We start from the raw sequence: 16072 nt of genomic DNA, 5'->3' as shown, positions 1-16072 counted from the left end.
CAAACTTTCCTGTGCATGATACTTCCTCTCCCTTCAAATCCCCACCAAACCACTGCCCTCTTCACCTTCAAAGTCTCCTAGAACCCAACTTCTCCAGGAGAACTTCCCCAACTAATTTCCAAAAACCTACTTGTCATCCCACAGCCTCATTCAGCACCTACAATTATACTGATTTAAAATTTCATTTATTCATTCAAATTCTTTCCATTACCAATTTCATTTATTCTTTTTGTCCTGATCCCTCTGATATCTGCCCATATCCCCTTTTAGTTTATTAGCTCCCTAAAAATATGGACCATGTCATCCAAATCTATCTTACTCCTTAAGGCCCCTAGTACAGTGCTCTGCCCACAGGGGTTGCTCATTGAGTACTACTGAATGAACTGGCTTAATGAACAAATAGTTTACCATGCTTAGGTTTTCACCAGGGATAAAGTACTACAACAATAAAATTGCCAGAGCCATTTCATGGACAAACAAGAAGGAGACCTGACTCACAAAGCCAAAGACTTTAGTGCTTGATTCAAACAGCCCACAGCAAAACAGTACTAAAAATAAGGACTTCTATGGGGAAAAAAAAATGTTTTCCCTAAAACAAAACTGAAACTAGCTTTCAGAGGATTCATCTCAGAACAGCCACACGAAAATAGCAGTACTGTGTTCAGACTTGCTGGACCCTTTTCCCATGATGAGTTCGATGTTTATTTGTGTCCCAGGTTTTCCCTTTTTAATAGGTTAAGTATTTGACTTCTGCCAATAAAGCAATAAGATTGATACTAAAGAAGATATAACTGAATCCACTCATAGTATATCTCTGTTTCAGATGTGTGTAAATTGACTAGCAAAACTTTTGGTGATTTTGTTTCCTGCTTAAACCCCTAACTGAAGCACCAATTCCCTTTTGTTTGTTTTATTTCCAGATGAAATAGCTTTGTTTATCAAGGCATACGCTAGTACAGTAAGTACAAAGATACCGTTTCCAAAGAAGGCATCAGACATTTTGATTTCATTTAGCCAAAGAACAGTAAAAATGGAAAAATAAAAGTGATAGATATCAACTTCCATTTCATGGGATCCATTTGGTTCCAAAAGAATGGAGTTGGTAGAGCAAAAATGAAACATTCACTGCTGATAATATAATCAGTCAATGGTATTTATTGACTGCTTATTCTATGTGGAGCACTGTATTAAGCGCTTGGGAGGGTACAATATAACAGAGTTGGTAAACCTGCTCTCTGCCAACAAGGAGCTTACAGCCTAGAGGGGGAGATAGACGTTAATATAAATAAAACTACAGAAACCAAAAAAGGGCTGTGAGCTGAGGGTGGGGGGAATATCCCTACACCCTAGGGGGTCAGAGATCATGGGTTCAAATCCCTGCTCCGCCGCTTGTCAGCTGTGTGTCTTTGGGCAAGTTCATTCATTCATTCATTCAATAGTATTTATTGAGTGCTTACTATGTGCAGAACACTGTACTAAGCACTTGGAATGTACAAATCTGTAACAGATAGAGAGAGTCCCTGCCCTTTGACGGGCTCACAGTCTAATCGGGGGAGACAAACAGACAAGAACAATAGCAATAAATAGAAATAAATAGAATCAAGGGGATGAACATCTCATTAAAACAATAGCAAATAAATAGAATCAAGGCAAGTCACTTAACTTCTCTGTGCCTCAGTTACCTCATCTGTAAAATGGGGATTAAGAGTGTGAGTCCCATGTGGGACAACCTGATCACCTTGTATCCTCCCAGCGCTTAGAACAGTGCTTTGCACATAGTAAGCGCTTAACAAATGCCAACATTACTCTGAGCAGAGCACTCTACTAGAACTTGGGGTTGTTCAGCTGAGTTGGTGGGCATGATCTCCACCATTAGCCATTAATCTAGTGAGAGAGACAGACTCCAAAATAAATTACAGGTAGGAGAAAGTATCAGAGCAGAGAAGACACGCACAAAAGCACAAAGCGGGGTTGTAAGTACCCAAGTGCTTAAGTGATAAGGAAGCGCTCAAGTGGCAGTGAGGGAAAAATGAGAGATTAACCTGGGACACTCTCCAGGAGGAGCTGGGATTTCCTTAGGGCTATGAAGTGAGGGAGAACAGCGGTCCGCCGGATATGAAAGGAGTGGGGGTCCAGGCAGAAAGGAGGGCGTGAACAAGTGGCCACAAGAGAAACAAGAATGAGGTCCAGGCAGTGGGTCAGCTGGTCATTATCTGTTAAATCCCTCTTCTCGTGCCTATCAACCTCCCAGCTTCCCTTTTGGATTGTGAACCCCCCTGACCCCTGGGGTGTTCATAATCCAAAAGGGAAGCTGGGAGGTTGATTGTAAGCCAAGGACCTTGTTTATCCCTTATAATAGCTTTCCCCGGTGCCAAGTACCATGCTTTGCACGTAGTCAACATTCAATAGGGACCAAAGAATGAATGTACTAGTTTGTATTTACTGTGCTCTTACGTGTCAAGCTACGGTATAAGACACTGGCAACATTAGTGCTTGATAAACATTAAATGATGAATATACTAAAGCAAACTCTGAAATTGGCAGCTAACGTTATTGCACACCAGTATACTTCCTGCTTATCTCTGTGCAGTAGTAAAAGATTCCAAATTGGACTGCAGGATTACAGATTAAGAGGAGCAGCATGGCCTAGTGGCAAGAGGACGGGCTTGGAAGTCAGAGGTCGTGGCTTTTGCCACTTGTCCGCGGTGTGATCTGGGGCAAGTCACTTACCTTCTCTGTGCCTCAGTTATCTCATCTGTAAAATGGGGATTGAGACTGTGAGCCCCATGTGGGACAATCTGATTACCTCGTATTTACTCCAGTGCTTAGAACAGTGCTTGGCACATAGTAAGCACTTAACAAATGCTATAATAATAATAATTATTATTATTATTACGTGGGGAAAACACTTTCTGATAACACAAGCTTTATCCTCCAATTAAAAAAAAAATGTATGAAAAGGAACTGGGAGATGTTTCTGGTTTCCAAGCATGACTTAACCTCCTTATCTTGCTGTCTGAGCCTCCCAACTGCACTCTGTTGATTTGGATAAAATGCCAAGTTAAAGAGTAATTCAGTGTTTCCTGCTTTTTCCTGCCAATTTGTTGTTAATATGGAGTGATTTATTTTATTCTGGAGTTGATGGGGACAGATGTCATTTGATGTGTGTGTTCTTCTTGCTCATTTCCTCTTTCCTCACGAGTTTTTCTTTCACATTTTAGGGGATTTCCCATTACTTGGGGACTTTTTAGGGAAAAATGGTCTTTCAAGGGTTTTAGCATGCTGCTTTTTCTACACCTAATTGATTGATTTTCCTGCTTCTTACAGGTAAGAAAAAAAAAAATATATATATATATATATGTTTCTCAATTTACAAACTAAAAACAAATAACATTTTGGAGGTAATGGGCAAACTAATTTACTTTCAGAGGCATACTACACTTCTTCCCAAAGACAATGGTGTAAATTGTTAAGCTGCCTGATTTTTGAAATGCTTTTATTCGTATTAGATGTATTGTATTCTCATGTTAATGACATGATTCTAGCAACAGATTCTTTCAAAACCTTGGATAAATTCAAACCTTAGAAGAAAGGATTCAGGCCTTGACTAAAATTACTTTTGTTTACTCTTCATGAGATATTACAGGATGATATAACTAGTATATTAAAGTTCCTTCTAACATATGTAACAGTTTCCACCTTCAAGCCCCTCAGAATTGCACTGAAAGTAAGTCTAGTCCAAAATTCAAACAGAGTAAATTCCTATTCTGACAGCTTAATTGCGTTTCCCAAGGGCAACAGTTACATTCAAAAAAATGTATCTACCAAGAGAATATATTTCTTCCATAATGTCCCCAGTAGCAAGGGGGGAAGACAGCATATTTTTCTAACCAGTAGCTGGAAAAGAGAATGTTCCATGAACAAGTGAAATGAAAGAGCAGTTTAGCCTTGGACAATATCTCGGCGAACAACCTTATGGTGAGCAAGTGGCTTACTTAAGATTTGTGTGCAAAATAACTTAACCTCAGACTATAATCTCATATTTTCAATCATTGTGATGAATTTCATGGAACTATCTGACAATTATATTTTTAAACATAATAATAATAATATTGGTATTTGTTAAGCGCTTACTATGTGCCGAGCACTGTTCTAAGCGCTGGAGTAGATACAGGGTAATCAGGTTGTCCCACATGAGGCACACAGTTAATCCCCATTTTACAGATGAGGTGACTGAAGCCCAGAGAAGTGAAGTGACTTGTCCACAGTCACACAGCTGACAAGTGGCCGAGCCAGGATTTGAACCCATTACCTCCAACTCCCAAGCCCATGCTCTTTCCACTGAGCCACGCTGCTTGCCCGTGTAAGACAATCGGTCATAGTCTGTGACTTCCCAGTGGACACTGGGACATCAGAGGACCAGTGACCATTACTCACTTACTAGGACCACCCTCTCTTCCTCTGCAGGCCCTGCTTCTGGTGAACATCAAAAAAGAATCTGACCCAGTGAGAGACAGGTAAGGCAGAAGGAAAACATAAACACTAACCACAGTATCCAGCAACTATTGTTTAAAACTGTTAAGTAGGGATCGGGTTAGTGTTGTTAATGCATGTCTGTCCTGGGAGTTTCCCAATGATTTGATTTCACAAGCACAGGCAAGAAGTGGAATATAACAGAGGGAAGCCTCGCCCAGTGTCCTGACGCAAACCCACGATGATCAGAGGGGACGCAAGTAAACAGATATAGGCTGAGCTCTCCTCACAAGTGGTGTTCTGACCTCATGGTAGAAGCACACTCACATGGGGTGCTACGTTCCCCCGACCTCCAAAGCACACAGCTCGTACCATAAATAAATACCACGGGGTGCCAGGCACACTCTAAACTTAGCAAAATAGCAAATGACTGGAAGAGATCCCTACCACATTGAACACATTAGAAGCACCGCTACAATTATAACTTCTTTGGCCAACGTCAAATGATTGTGATCTCTAATTGAGAGGCAACCACAGCGACGGAGGCGCCAATCCAGGAACCAATTCCGTGGAAGAAATAGAAGCAATCTCCACTGTGCTCAAGATAGGTGCTCAGGAAAAGGAGTCCAGCCACCCTGGAGAGTGAAGAGGAAAGGCGAAGAGCAAAAAAAGTGGGACTCTGGGAGGAGGGAACCATGTCAGGATCCCTCTATGACCTAGTGGAAACGGCGTGAGAACAAGGAGTCGGGATCTAAAACCAGTTCTGTCACCCACCTGCTGCGTACTCCAAGGCAAATCACTTAACCTCTCTGAGTCTCTGTTTCCTCATCAGGAAAACGGAGGTAAAATACCTTGTCTTCTCACCTCTTAAACTGCAAACCCCGGGTGGGACAGAGACTGTGTCTGATCTGATTATCTGTATTTTCCCCACAGTTTAGGACTATGCTTTCGCACATAAGAAGCACTTAATAGACACCATAATAATTGTTATTATGAATTATTACTCTAACAGACAAAGCCACAGAACAAGGGGCAAATGATATTAGCGGGAGGACTGGGGGCAAGGCAGAGGAACCAGTGATCCAGAAGTGTCCAGCTTTTTAGGCTGGAGAAAACTTAAACATTCATTCAATCGTATTTGTTATTCAATCATATTTCAATCGTATTTATTAAGTGCTTACTGTATGAAGAGAACACAGTACCACAGGGACAAATGAGAGGTAGCATGGCCTAGTGGAAAGAGCATGGGCCCGGAGAATCGGAGGACCTGAGTTCTAATTCTGACTCCAGCACTGATCTGCTGGGTGACTTTGGGCAAGTCATTTAACTTGTCTGGGCCTCAGTTCCCTCATCTGCAGAATGGGGATTCCATAGCTGTTGTCCCTCCTACTTAGCCTGTGAGCCCCTTGTGGGAAGTGATTATCTTGTAACTACCCCAGTGCTTAATTCAGTGCTTGGAACATAGTAAGCACTTTAATAATAATAATAATAATAATAATGTTGGTATTTGTTAAGCGCTTACTATGTGCAGAGCACTGTTCTAAGCAGTGGGGGAGATACAGGGTAATCAGGTTGTCCCACATGAGGCTCACAGTCTTAATCCCCATTTTACAGATGAGGTAACTGAGACACAGAGAAGTTAAGTGACTTGCCCACAGTCACACAAGTCACACAGTCACACAATGCCACTTGTGGCATTTAAGAATGCCATAATTATTACTATTATTATTATTACTAATTGATTGCTTTTGGTCCTTGATGGCAGTAAGTAGGCTGGCTACCACTTTTGCATCATAACGCCATAATCCCCACGTGGGACAACCTGATTCCCGTGTGTCTACCCCAGCGCTTAGAACAGTGCTCGGCACATAGTAAGCGCTTAACAAATACCAACATTATTATTATTTTTATAATCAGGACAAAGACAAAAACGTTCTTTGAAGAAACTTGCAAGTCTCTCTATAGTTCCTGCACATGTAGCCAAGGGGACTTCAGACCCTCACATTGCTCCAAAGCTGTTACATTTCCCCTTCCTGAATGGTGTAAACGTAGGATCCATGTCAGAGCTCCAGGAGCCGGCAGCAGGAGCCTAGACCAAGAGAAGCTGAGTGTTTAAAAAGAAAATTACTGATCATAAAGGCGTCTTTGTTCTAGGACTGGTATCAATGTCCACTGCAAAGTCCCATAAAAGAAAATGACAGGAGGATTTATGTCACTGTTCTCTATTTAGTGATGTAGGCAGCTTAAGTTTCTGTATGCATTAAAAAAAAAAACCAGCCTGTGTGCATTTGGTGCCTTTCCTTGAGACTAACACAATTCACTTTTATTGCCATCTTTGTTATCAACTTATTAAAATGCAAGGATACTTCATTCACTAGTCTAGCTGAGATTATCCCGAAAGCCTCCTATCTTTTTGTCAAGAAGTTCTTGCTAATTATACAAGAAACTGCAGGTTGGGTGTGATTTGTCTTTTAATTCTGGGTTGCTGAGTTATTGATGCAGCTCTAATTTTTATACCTACGATGGGATTAGTAAATAAAATTCTTCCTTTTTTGAAACTACCTGCTTTATAGTGGCTTGTAAAAATAGGTTGCCTTTTATTCCAGTGGTATTCAAGGATAGAGCATAAAATATAGCAGGAACTAGGAAGTTTGATTTTCATTATTAGTTCATCCCACAAAATATTCTTCCTAGTGTACATCAGTCATCCTTGTTTTGTATTATTTTTGGATTTCAACATCTAAAAAGTTCAATATGGACTCCGCACAAAAACGATGAATTCTGTACAATGCCTAAAGTGTTATTACTCAATGAATGGTAATTAAAATACACCTTGATTCTCCCAAACTGTCATAATATTATAAATTCATCTCAGTGGGACTGCAGGGTCAAAGGGGTCTGTAAACCCAAAATGTCACTGCCATGTGCCAATTCATGACAACTTTCCCTCAATCGAATTCATATACCTGGATTTACTCAGCCTCCCAAATATGAGCGAATTGAATATTTATAAGTTTCATCTTGCTGTGGGTTGGGAACTAAGCAGCCGCTTTCCTCGATGCTCTGACCTGGGGAACTGCTCTCCTCTCTGGTTTCTGGGTAACTCCTTTGGCTTGGACACAGAACAGCGTGATGGAATGAAAGGAACTTCCACTTCTCCCCTCCCATCCTTCCCCCACACACTCCACCTGGGCCCCAGAAACCCAGTTTTAAACTCGGTTTTAATCTAGCCTAGAGGAAGGACCCGGTCTGCCAGGATGGATTAATATTTGAGTAGCATCGATACTCTTGATGGCACTTAATCCCTCCTGCACCAACTAAGGATTTGAGAGTAAACAAGGCTCAGATCTGCAGGAGTGCAGAATGGGTTCCTAACTCCAGGAACCTTGGTCCAGGTACACACATTTACATGCAGAAGATACGATGGATGGTGGACAATCAATCGATCGTACTTAGTGAGCACTTACTGTGTGCAGAGCTTGGGAGGGTTGGAGATACTCTCCCTGCTCACAATCACAAGCATTCTTTTTATGAATCATAACGAATATCCTTAGGGAAGATGAAAAGGAATATTTTAACACAATTGGGTCTTGAGTTTGGCACCCAAACTACTATTCCACAGCACTAGTAGAAACAATGACATCCTCAATTTTTGTTGCTTGCCCTTGAGTTTCTATTGTTGGAGCTAAAAGGAGCTCCAGGTAATATAATGATCAACAAGGTGGGTGGAAGGGTGAGGCCGGGTTATATGTTTCAACATCGCCAGCTCAGAGAGGGGAGGGAAAAAAAATATAAAATTCATCATTGTTTGGCATTTTGCTCAGAATGCGAAAACCCCATCTAACCAAAGGACATGTTTCCAGCATGTGTGTTGAATTACACAACCCTTTTCCTAGTCATAAATATTTCAGAAAATCAACTACGTAGTATCCCCAAAAGTCTAGCACTCACAAGGGTATTGTAAAAATAAACTTTTAAACAAACAAAAAGCTAGACATTTATTTACTCTTTTCAAGGCAAACATTTGCCAACTCAGATGAATCAGGGTTTCAGTTCAAAATTTAAAAAGAGTGGTTTGTGACAGGAAGCACTTCAATCTGAATACTTTCAAGAAAATAGAAAAGTAAACAAAATCTCTACAAACAGAGGCCACATGGAAAACTCTTTCCTGCATTTGAAGAAAATCCAGCCGCTACCCATTCTCCCTCTGCAAAGCCTTCGGTTTCCATCTCCACCTCCTCCAAGGTTCTCGTAATTAGACTCTCAGCTATCGTCTCGCTCAAATAGAGTGGGTCCAACCTTACGGGGAGCTGGCCATTGAGAGTCCATCGAGTTCTTCCTCTTTCCCTTTCAAATGGTTTCAGTCTAACTCTAGGAACTCAGTCTCCAGTTTCGGAATATCCCAATATTGCTCTTTCACAATGGCTTCTGAAGTCAAAGAGATCTGAAATGGGGTGAGGTTCACCCACAAAAATCAATCAAGCAGTGGTATTTATTGAGGGCTTACTGTGTGCAGAGTACTATACGAAGAGCTCGGGAGAGTACAATAATAACCAAATTAGTAGACAAGTTCCCCGCCCACAGGAAACTTACAATGTAAAGGGGGAAAGAGACATCGAATGAATTATGGATAGATACAAAAGTGCTATGGGGTTGAAGGTGGGGTGAATAAAGGGTATAAATCCAAGTGTGAGGGTGATGCAGAAGGGAGAGGGAGTAGAGGATATAGGGGCTTAGTCAGGGAAGGCCTCTTGGAGGAGATGTAATTTTAACAAGGTTTGAAGGTGGGAAGAGTGATGGTCTGTCGGATATGAAGGGGGAGGGAGTTCCAGGTCAGAAGCGGGACACGCGCAAGATAGAAGAGACAGGTCAGTGGCAAGATAGAAGAGATTGAGGCATAGTGATTAGGTTGCTATTAGAGGAGCAAAGTGGGCATGCTGGGTTTTGGTAGAAAATCAGCAAGATAGGATAGGGAAAGGTGGTTGGGTGTTTAAAAGCCAATGATAAGGAGTTCCTGTTTGATGCGTAGGTGGATGGGCACCCATAGGAGGTACTCGAGGAGTGGGGGAAACATGAGCTAAACTGATTTTTTGGAAAATGATCTAAAATGAAGTTTGGACTGGAGTGGGGAGACACAGGAGGCAGAGAGGTCAGCAAGGAGACTGATGCAGTAGTCAAGCTGCGATAGGATAAGTGCTTGGATCAACGTGGTAGCCATTTAGATGGAGTGGAAAGGTGGATTTCAGCTATGTTGTGAAGGTTGAAACGACAGGATTTGGTGACAGATTGAATATGTGGGTTGAAGGAGAAAAATGAGTCGAGGATTCATTCATTCAGTCAGTCGTATTTATTGAGCGCTTACTGTGTGCGGAGCACTTAATGCCAAGGTAACAGGTAGTATAATGGTGCAGTCTACGGTGACGAGAAAGTCAAGGGGAGGACAGGGTTTGGGTGGGGAGGTGAGGAGTTCTGTTTTGGACATGACCCAAGAATAACTCGGCAAAAAGAAAATGGACCCTGCGATATTATCGCTACAGTCACGAGAGCTCCCCGGGAGGCTCACAACATCGGCCAGTGGGGGACAGGACTGCGTCCAACCCGATTTGCTTGTATCCACCCCAGAGCTCAGTACAGTGCCTGGCACATAGTAAGCGCTTAACAAACACCACAATTATTATTATTATTTAAAAATGCTGCCCCTAACTGACCCATTTCAGCTCTTCCCCTTTACAGAAGAAGGGGGATGAGTCCCTTCCCCACTGTTAGTAGGTCAACACAAGCCGCTTCACACTTCGATGCCAGTGAAAAGCTCTCAGGGGTTGGTGAGAAAACAGCATCGCTCTCCCTAAAAGGCACGTTAGCTCTTCAACACGTTCGTTCAGGGAGCTGGGATGTTCAGCCGTCCGTAAAATAAGGAACTCGGCCTGTCAGGAATCTAGCAGCACAGAGGTCACCTTAGGGACATGTCCTGCAGGGTAGAAGGGTGTCTCTACTCCACATCGCTGTCAACTGAAATGCTGAGGCCAAAAGGTAGATGCCTCTGAAGCACCCATCTTGCCTCTGTCAGCAGCACCCCCAACACACACTTGGAGGGGTGGGGGTGTCCTAAAACAAACACTGAGGAGGGAGGGGCGGGGGCACAGCCAGAGGACACCTAAATGAAGGCAGTGTGGCTCAGTGAAAAGAACTCAGGCCTAAAGGTCAGGATATCCAGGTTCTAGTCCCAGTCCCACTGCTTGCCTCCTCTGTGACTTTTGAAAATTCTTATTCTCACTCTGCCTCAGTTTAAATGAAAAACAGATAAAATACTTTAACTCCCCACCCCCCACCCCAGATTGTGTTCAAGTCTGTATCAGTTTTTCTCGTCTCGACTTCTTGGCTTAGCACAATGCTTGGCACATAGTAATAATGATGTTGGTATTTGTTAAGCTCTTACTATGTGCAGAGCACTGTTCTAAGCACTGGGGTAGATACAGGGTAATCAGGTTGTCGCACCTGAGGTTCACAGTTAATCCCCATTTTCCAGATGAGGGAACTGAGGCACAGAGAAGTTAAGTGACTTGCCCACAGTCACACAGCTGACAAGTGGCAGAGCCGGGATTCGAATCCAGGTCCTCTGACTCCCAAGCCCAGGCTCTTTCCACTGATCCACGCTTCTTCTCCAAAGTAAGTGGTCACTAAGTATCATCATCATCAAGGAGAAGAGGCTCTAAATGCCTTTCTTGCCAGTACTTCCTCTTCTCTTCTTCCCCCAGATAAGCATGCCTCCTACCTCTTAGCCAATAAGCCAATTATGAGTTTTCACCTTTTACTGGCATGAAATGACCTCTGAGATTCCAGTGAATGTGTCTGTTTATTGTTGTACCATACTCTCCCAGGCACTTGTACACTGCTTCGCACACAGTAAGCACTAAATAAATATGAGTGAATGCATGAATCCTCAATAAGTACCACTGCAAGGATGAAATGAAGTACAAAACTTCAAAAAAAGTCTACTGGCATGAAAATCGGTTGCAAAGATAAGGGAAATAGAAAAGAAATCCACCCTCTGAATTTTCTAAGATAAAAATCCTCAACTGGTAATAGGAATTTTTTTCATATCAGAATGAAACATTAACAGAATGGACTGCACTTTTCTAGGGGAATTTTCAGAGTTTTAAAAATAAAATGGAATTTTGTTTCATTTTTGTTGGGGGAATTTTCAACCCATTTGCACTAACATATAAGCGCTTCAGTGAAAAGCATTCAACTGTTCTTAGTTTCTTTATCCAAAAATGGGGCTGTCGACACCAGGAAAACTCATCCTCACAGGAACGGCAAAAAGAAAGCAACGATAGATCAGAGTCCGGTGCAATCCTCAAATACTTTTGGATAGTTTATATAATCCCAGTTAGGGGCGGGGGCCGGGGGGTAGCGGGGGTGGGACGAGAGGGGTAAGGAGAAAAGAAATAAAGAGGAACAGCTTCATTTTGAAACTTTGTGGGTCAAGTAAACAAGTCAGATTAACGAAGTAGCAAAAGCACCTGGAGGGTACCGTTTGAATAATGGAGGGAAGAATAAAAGTTTTATTTTAGTTGGTAAGACTCAAGAGTGCTTATAGAGGTTTAGGGGGTGCACATTTTAAGACCTCTAGTGTGGCTTTGAATATGCTGGACCGAGAGTATTTAGCTGTGGAGGGTGGTGGTCACCCAGGGTGGGCTGGGGAGGATGTACAGGGCAACTAGCCCTGCAAAGAGCCCCATCATTAGCCCAGGAGAGGAGAGACTGGGGAAAGCATCTGCCCGTTCTTATTATTAACATGGTACGTGTTAAGCACTTACTGTGTAACAAGAACGGTTCTAAACGCCGGGGTGGATTCATTCGAGTTAATCAGGTTGGACACACTCCCTCTCCCACATGAGGCTTAGAGTCTAAGTAGGAAGGAGAACAGGTATCGAATCCCCAGTTTACACTTGAGGAAACTGAGGCATAGAAAAGTTAAGTAACTTACTTGCCCAAGGTCACACAGCCCTAACCCTGCTCCTCAACCCCTTTCCCCTCCACATCCAGGGACACACACTCGGGCCCGTGGACACATGGAACGGTCCAGGGGGCAGGATTCAAGGTGATCCTGGGGACTTGGACTTGAGACAATTGCCTCCTTCCTGCCCCAGTGTCATGGGCGTTGGGGAGAGGGGGAGGAGGGAAGGCGTATCTATGGAGCTCCCTAAGCCAAGAATCCCAGGAAAACTGCCCCGACCGGTCCTGCCACAGGGCAGCCCTCAACTCCGCAACAGACAGCTTTTGGTTTTCTTTGAGGCACTTAAGTCAGTGGCCAGCAGCTTTGTACGTACAGGCGCATCTGATTATAGTTGGAAAAACATTCACAGAATTCCTGTTCATCTCATCTTAAATACCTCACGTTCGGCAAGCCTACATTCAGAGTATTTGATACGAATTCTTTTTGACACAATTGGGCCTGAAAGGACTCCAAAGCACTGGGTTGAGCCCGTGCAGACGGAATGCTTTTGCAATGAGATTTGTACCCCGTGAGTATTTTGCCACTGGCCAGATCGCTCCTGATTGACAGGTGCTAAGTGCTACCCTCACACCTTCCGGGACTCGGAATTTGCCACAGGCCAGTAACAAGGTTGAAGGGGAAGGATCTTGGAATGGCTGGAAAAAGTCTCAAATAATCTATCGCCCGGGCTGGCCGGGCCTTTACTAGGGCTCTCCGGGAGGCTCGGTGCACCTTTCCCTCTGTAGATTCAGGGTAAAAATATAACTTGTCACAAGAAAATTCCTTTTACAAAAATGCCCGTCCCACACAGACAAGGCCAAGAGGGTAAAACGGTGTACCCAGCCTTACCTTAGACGGTGAATGAGAGTTTGGTGAGAAATGGAAAGGGGTGTAATGCAGAGGAAGTGGATATACCGTTGAAGGTGTGGTCCTATAAGAGAGCGTGTATGAGAAACTGTAATGAGCAGAAATGAGTGAGCGGGGGTTGCCGGGGGGGGCGGCGGGGCGGATTGAGTATGTGTGGGGTCAGCACTACTGGAATGATGGATATCTGAAAATGTGGTGGTTGAAACGAGTTTGGGTTTCCAGGGGTGGCAGCCCCGGAGTTGTAGCTCTGTGGGTGGAATGAAGGATGGATGGGAAAGACCTGACTGGATCAGGGCAGGAGGGGAGGGGGCGGTGAGACAGATCCGGGATGGAGAGGATGGGATCGGCTAAAGTTGAGGGCAAGGGGGCTAGGAGTCGGGCAGGAAGTGAGGGTGGGTGGAGGTAGGAGGTGGCAGGTGGGGGGGGGGGGGACAGCTGGGGGCAAAGGGGGCATGTGGCGGCAGGTGACGGGAAAAGGCGCAGGTAATGGCAGGTGGAGGTAAAAAGGGGAAGGTGGGGATCAGGGGGACGAGGAAGGGATGGGAAAGGAATGGGGGGAACGAAGAGGGGATGGGGGAATGAGGAAGGGATGGGGGGAGGTGGGGGAGGATGAGGAAGGGGTGGGGGGTGAGGAGGGAGTGGGAGGGATGGGGGATGATGGGGGGAGGAGGAGGAGGGAGTGGGGAAGATAAGGAAGGGATGGGGAGATGAGATGGGAGTGGAAGGGATGAGGAGAAGGTAGAGGAAGATGAGAAAGAGGTGGGGGGCAAGAGGAGGGAGTGGGAGGGATGAGGAGGTGTGGGGGGGGGGCGGGCAGCTGGAAGCAGGAGAGGCGGGGTAAGCAATGGGCAGGTGTGTGCAGGAAGTTTGGGGAGGCCGGGGCTTTGGGTCCCCCACCGCCTTCGGGTCACTCACCCTGTTGTTGCGGTCAGTGTCCCGCACCTCGGCCTGGGCGGGGCCCCGTCGGATGAGCGCCCTCAGCAGCAGGGCGTTGTTGGTGCTGGCGGCGCCGAGCAGGGTGAGCGGCCGGGGGGCCTCCCCATCCTCATCCTCATCCCCATCCCCATCCCCATCCCCATCCCCATCCCCATCCTCTCCATCGTCATCCTCATCCTCTCCGTCCCGCTCCCGGCCCCGGTCCCGAGGGGAGCAGCGGGCCCGGCCCTCCTGGGGGCCGCGGGGCGGCGGGTAGAAGGAGTCGTCCGAGGCGATGCTGAGCCTGTCGGCCAGCTGGGACGGGTCCTCCTCCTCTTCTTCCTCCTCCTCCTCCTCCTCCTCCTCCTCCTCCTCCTCGTCCTCCCGGGCCGGAGCCCCCGCGTGGTCCAGCCGGCCCTCCCGCTCGGCTTCGTCCCTCTGCTGCGGGGGCTCCTCGTCTTCGGGGGCGCAGCCCCGGCCGGGCAAGGGCCGGACCCCGCCCGGCAGCAGCAGCCCCAGGGGCAGCATCCCGGGGGTCCGGGCGCCCCGACTGCCCCCCCGGAGGGCCCGGGCTAAGGGCGAAGGCCGCTAGGTGCAGCGAGCATCCCCCCTCTGCCGCCCGGGGGGTGGGATGGGGGGGGAGGGGGTGATGACCCCTGTGCCCCTGGCCGGTGGTGCCACCTGGGCCGACTGGGTGCCCCTGGCCCGGTCCTGCCCCCCTGGTCCGGCTGTGGGACCCTGTCGGGTCCCGATCCCTTGGCCCGGTGGTGAGCCCCTGTCCGGCTGGGTGACCCTGGCCCGGTGGTGAGCCCCTGGCCGGTCCTGCCCTCCTGGCCCGGTGGCGAGCTCTTGGCCGGTCCTGCGATCCTGACCGGTCCTTGCGCCCCGGGCCGGTCCTTGGGCCCCTGGCCGGTGGTGAGTCCTGGCCGATGCTTGGGCCCCTGGCCGGTCCTTGCGCCCCTGGCCGGTCCTTAGGTCCCTGGCCGGTGGTGAGGTCCTGGCCGGTCCTGGCGCCCCTGGCCGGTCCTGGCGCCCCTGGCCGGTCCTTTGCGCCCCTGGCCGGTCCTGGAGCCCCTGGCCGGTCCTGGAGCCCCTGGCCGGTCCTTTGCGCTCCTGTCCGGTCCTGGCGCCCCTGGCCGGTCCCTGCGGCCCTGGCCGGTCCTTGAACCCTTGGCTGGTCCTTGCCCCCCTGCCCGGCTCCACTTGCAACTCCGAAGCGAGGAGAGCCTGCTCTGACAAAGCCCCGGCGAGCGGCCGGAGGCGGGAGCCGCCAGGGGGGCGGGCCGGGCGGGGCGGGGCGGGGCGGGGCGGGGCGGAACGCCGGCGCAGGGTGGCAGCCCGGGGGACGGTCCACGCCCCGGCCCGCCTCCAGCCCCGGATGGACGAGGGAGCCCCGGGACCCCCTCCTTGCAATCCCTAATACTAAATAATAATAATGGCATTTGTTAATAATGTTGGTAGTTGTTAAGCGCTTACTATGTGCAGAGCACTGTTCTAAGCGCTGGGGTAGACCCAGGGGAATCAGGTTGCCCCACGCGGGGCTCACAGTCTTCATCCCCATTTGACAGAGGAGGTAACTGAGGCACCGAGAAGTGAAGTGACTTGCCCACAGTCACACAGCGCTGACTATGTGCCAAGCACTGTTCTAAGTGCTGGGGGTGGGGGGGTGCGAGGTGATCAGGTTGTCCCACGAGGGGCTCACAGTCTTCATCCCCATTTGACAGAGGAGGTAACTGAGGCACCGAGAAGTGAAGTGACTTGCCCACAGTCACACAGCGCTGACTATGTGCCAAGCACTGTTCTAAGTGCTGGGGGTGG

The 16072-nt window shown here is 47.2% G+C and overlaps 1 protein-coding gene across 1 annotated transcript in view; it reads right to left on the bottom strand.

The window, feature by feature from the left end:
- Window positions 1–14782, bottom strand: part of ANKRD33B (ankyrin repeat domain 33B) — a 66498-nt gene extending 51716 nt beyond the window's left edge. Inside the window, exons 1-2 of the mRNA XM_029053608.1 lie at window positions 14645–14782; window positions 14255–14398 (exon numbers count right to left, since the gene is read on the bottom strand). Coding sequence (XP_028909441.1) covers window positions 14255–14398; window positions 14645–14782 — 282 coding nt within the window. The remainder of the gene's footprint in view (window positions 1–14254; window positions 14399–14644) is intronic.
- Between the last annotated feature and the right edge of the window lie 1290 nt (window positions 14783–16072).

Source organism: Ornithorhynchus anatinus, chromosome X3 (genome assembly GCF_004115215.2).
Source record: "Ornithorhynchus anatinus isolate Pmale09 chromosome X3, mOrnAna1.pri.v4, whole genome shotgun sequence".
In the NCBI taxonomy this organism is placed as follows: Eukaryota; Metazoa; Chordata; class Mammalia; order Monotremata; family Ornithorhynchidae; genus Ornithorhynchus; species Ornithorhynchus anatinus.
Note: the sequence above shows the minus strand (reverse complement) of the source record. Positions and strands in the feature narration are given on the sequence as shown.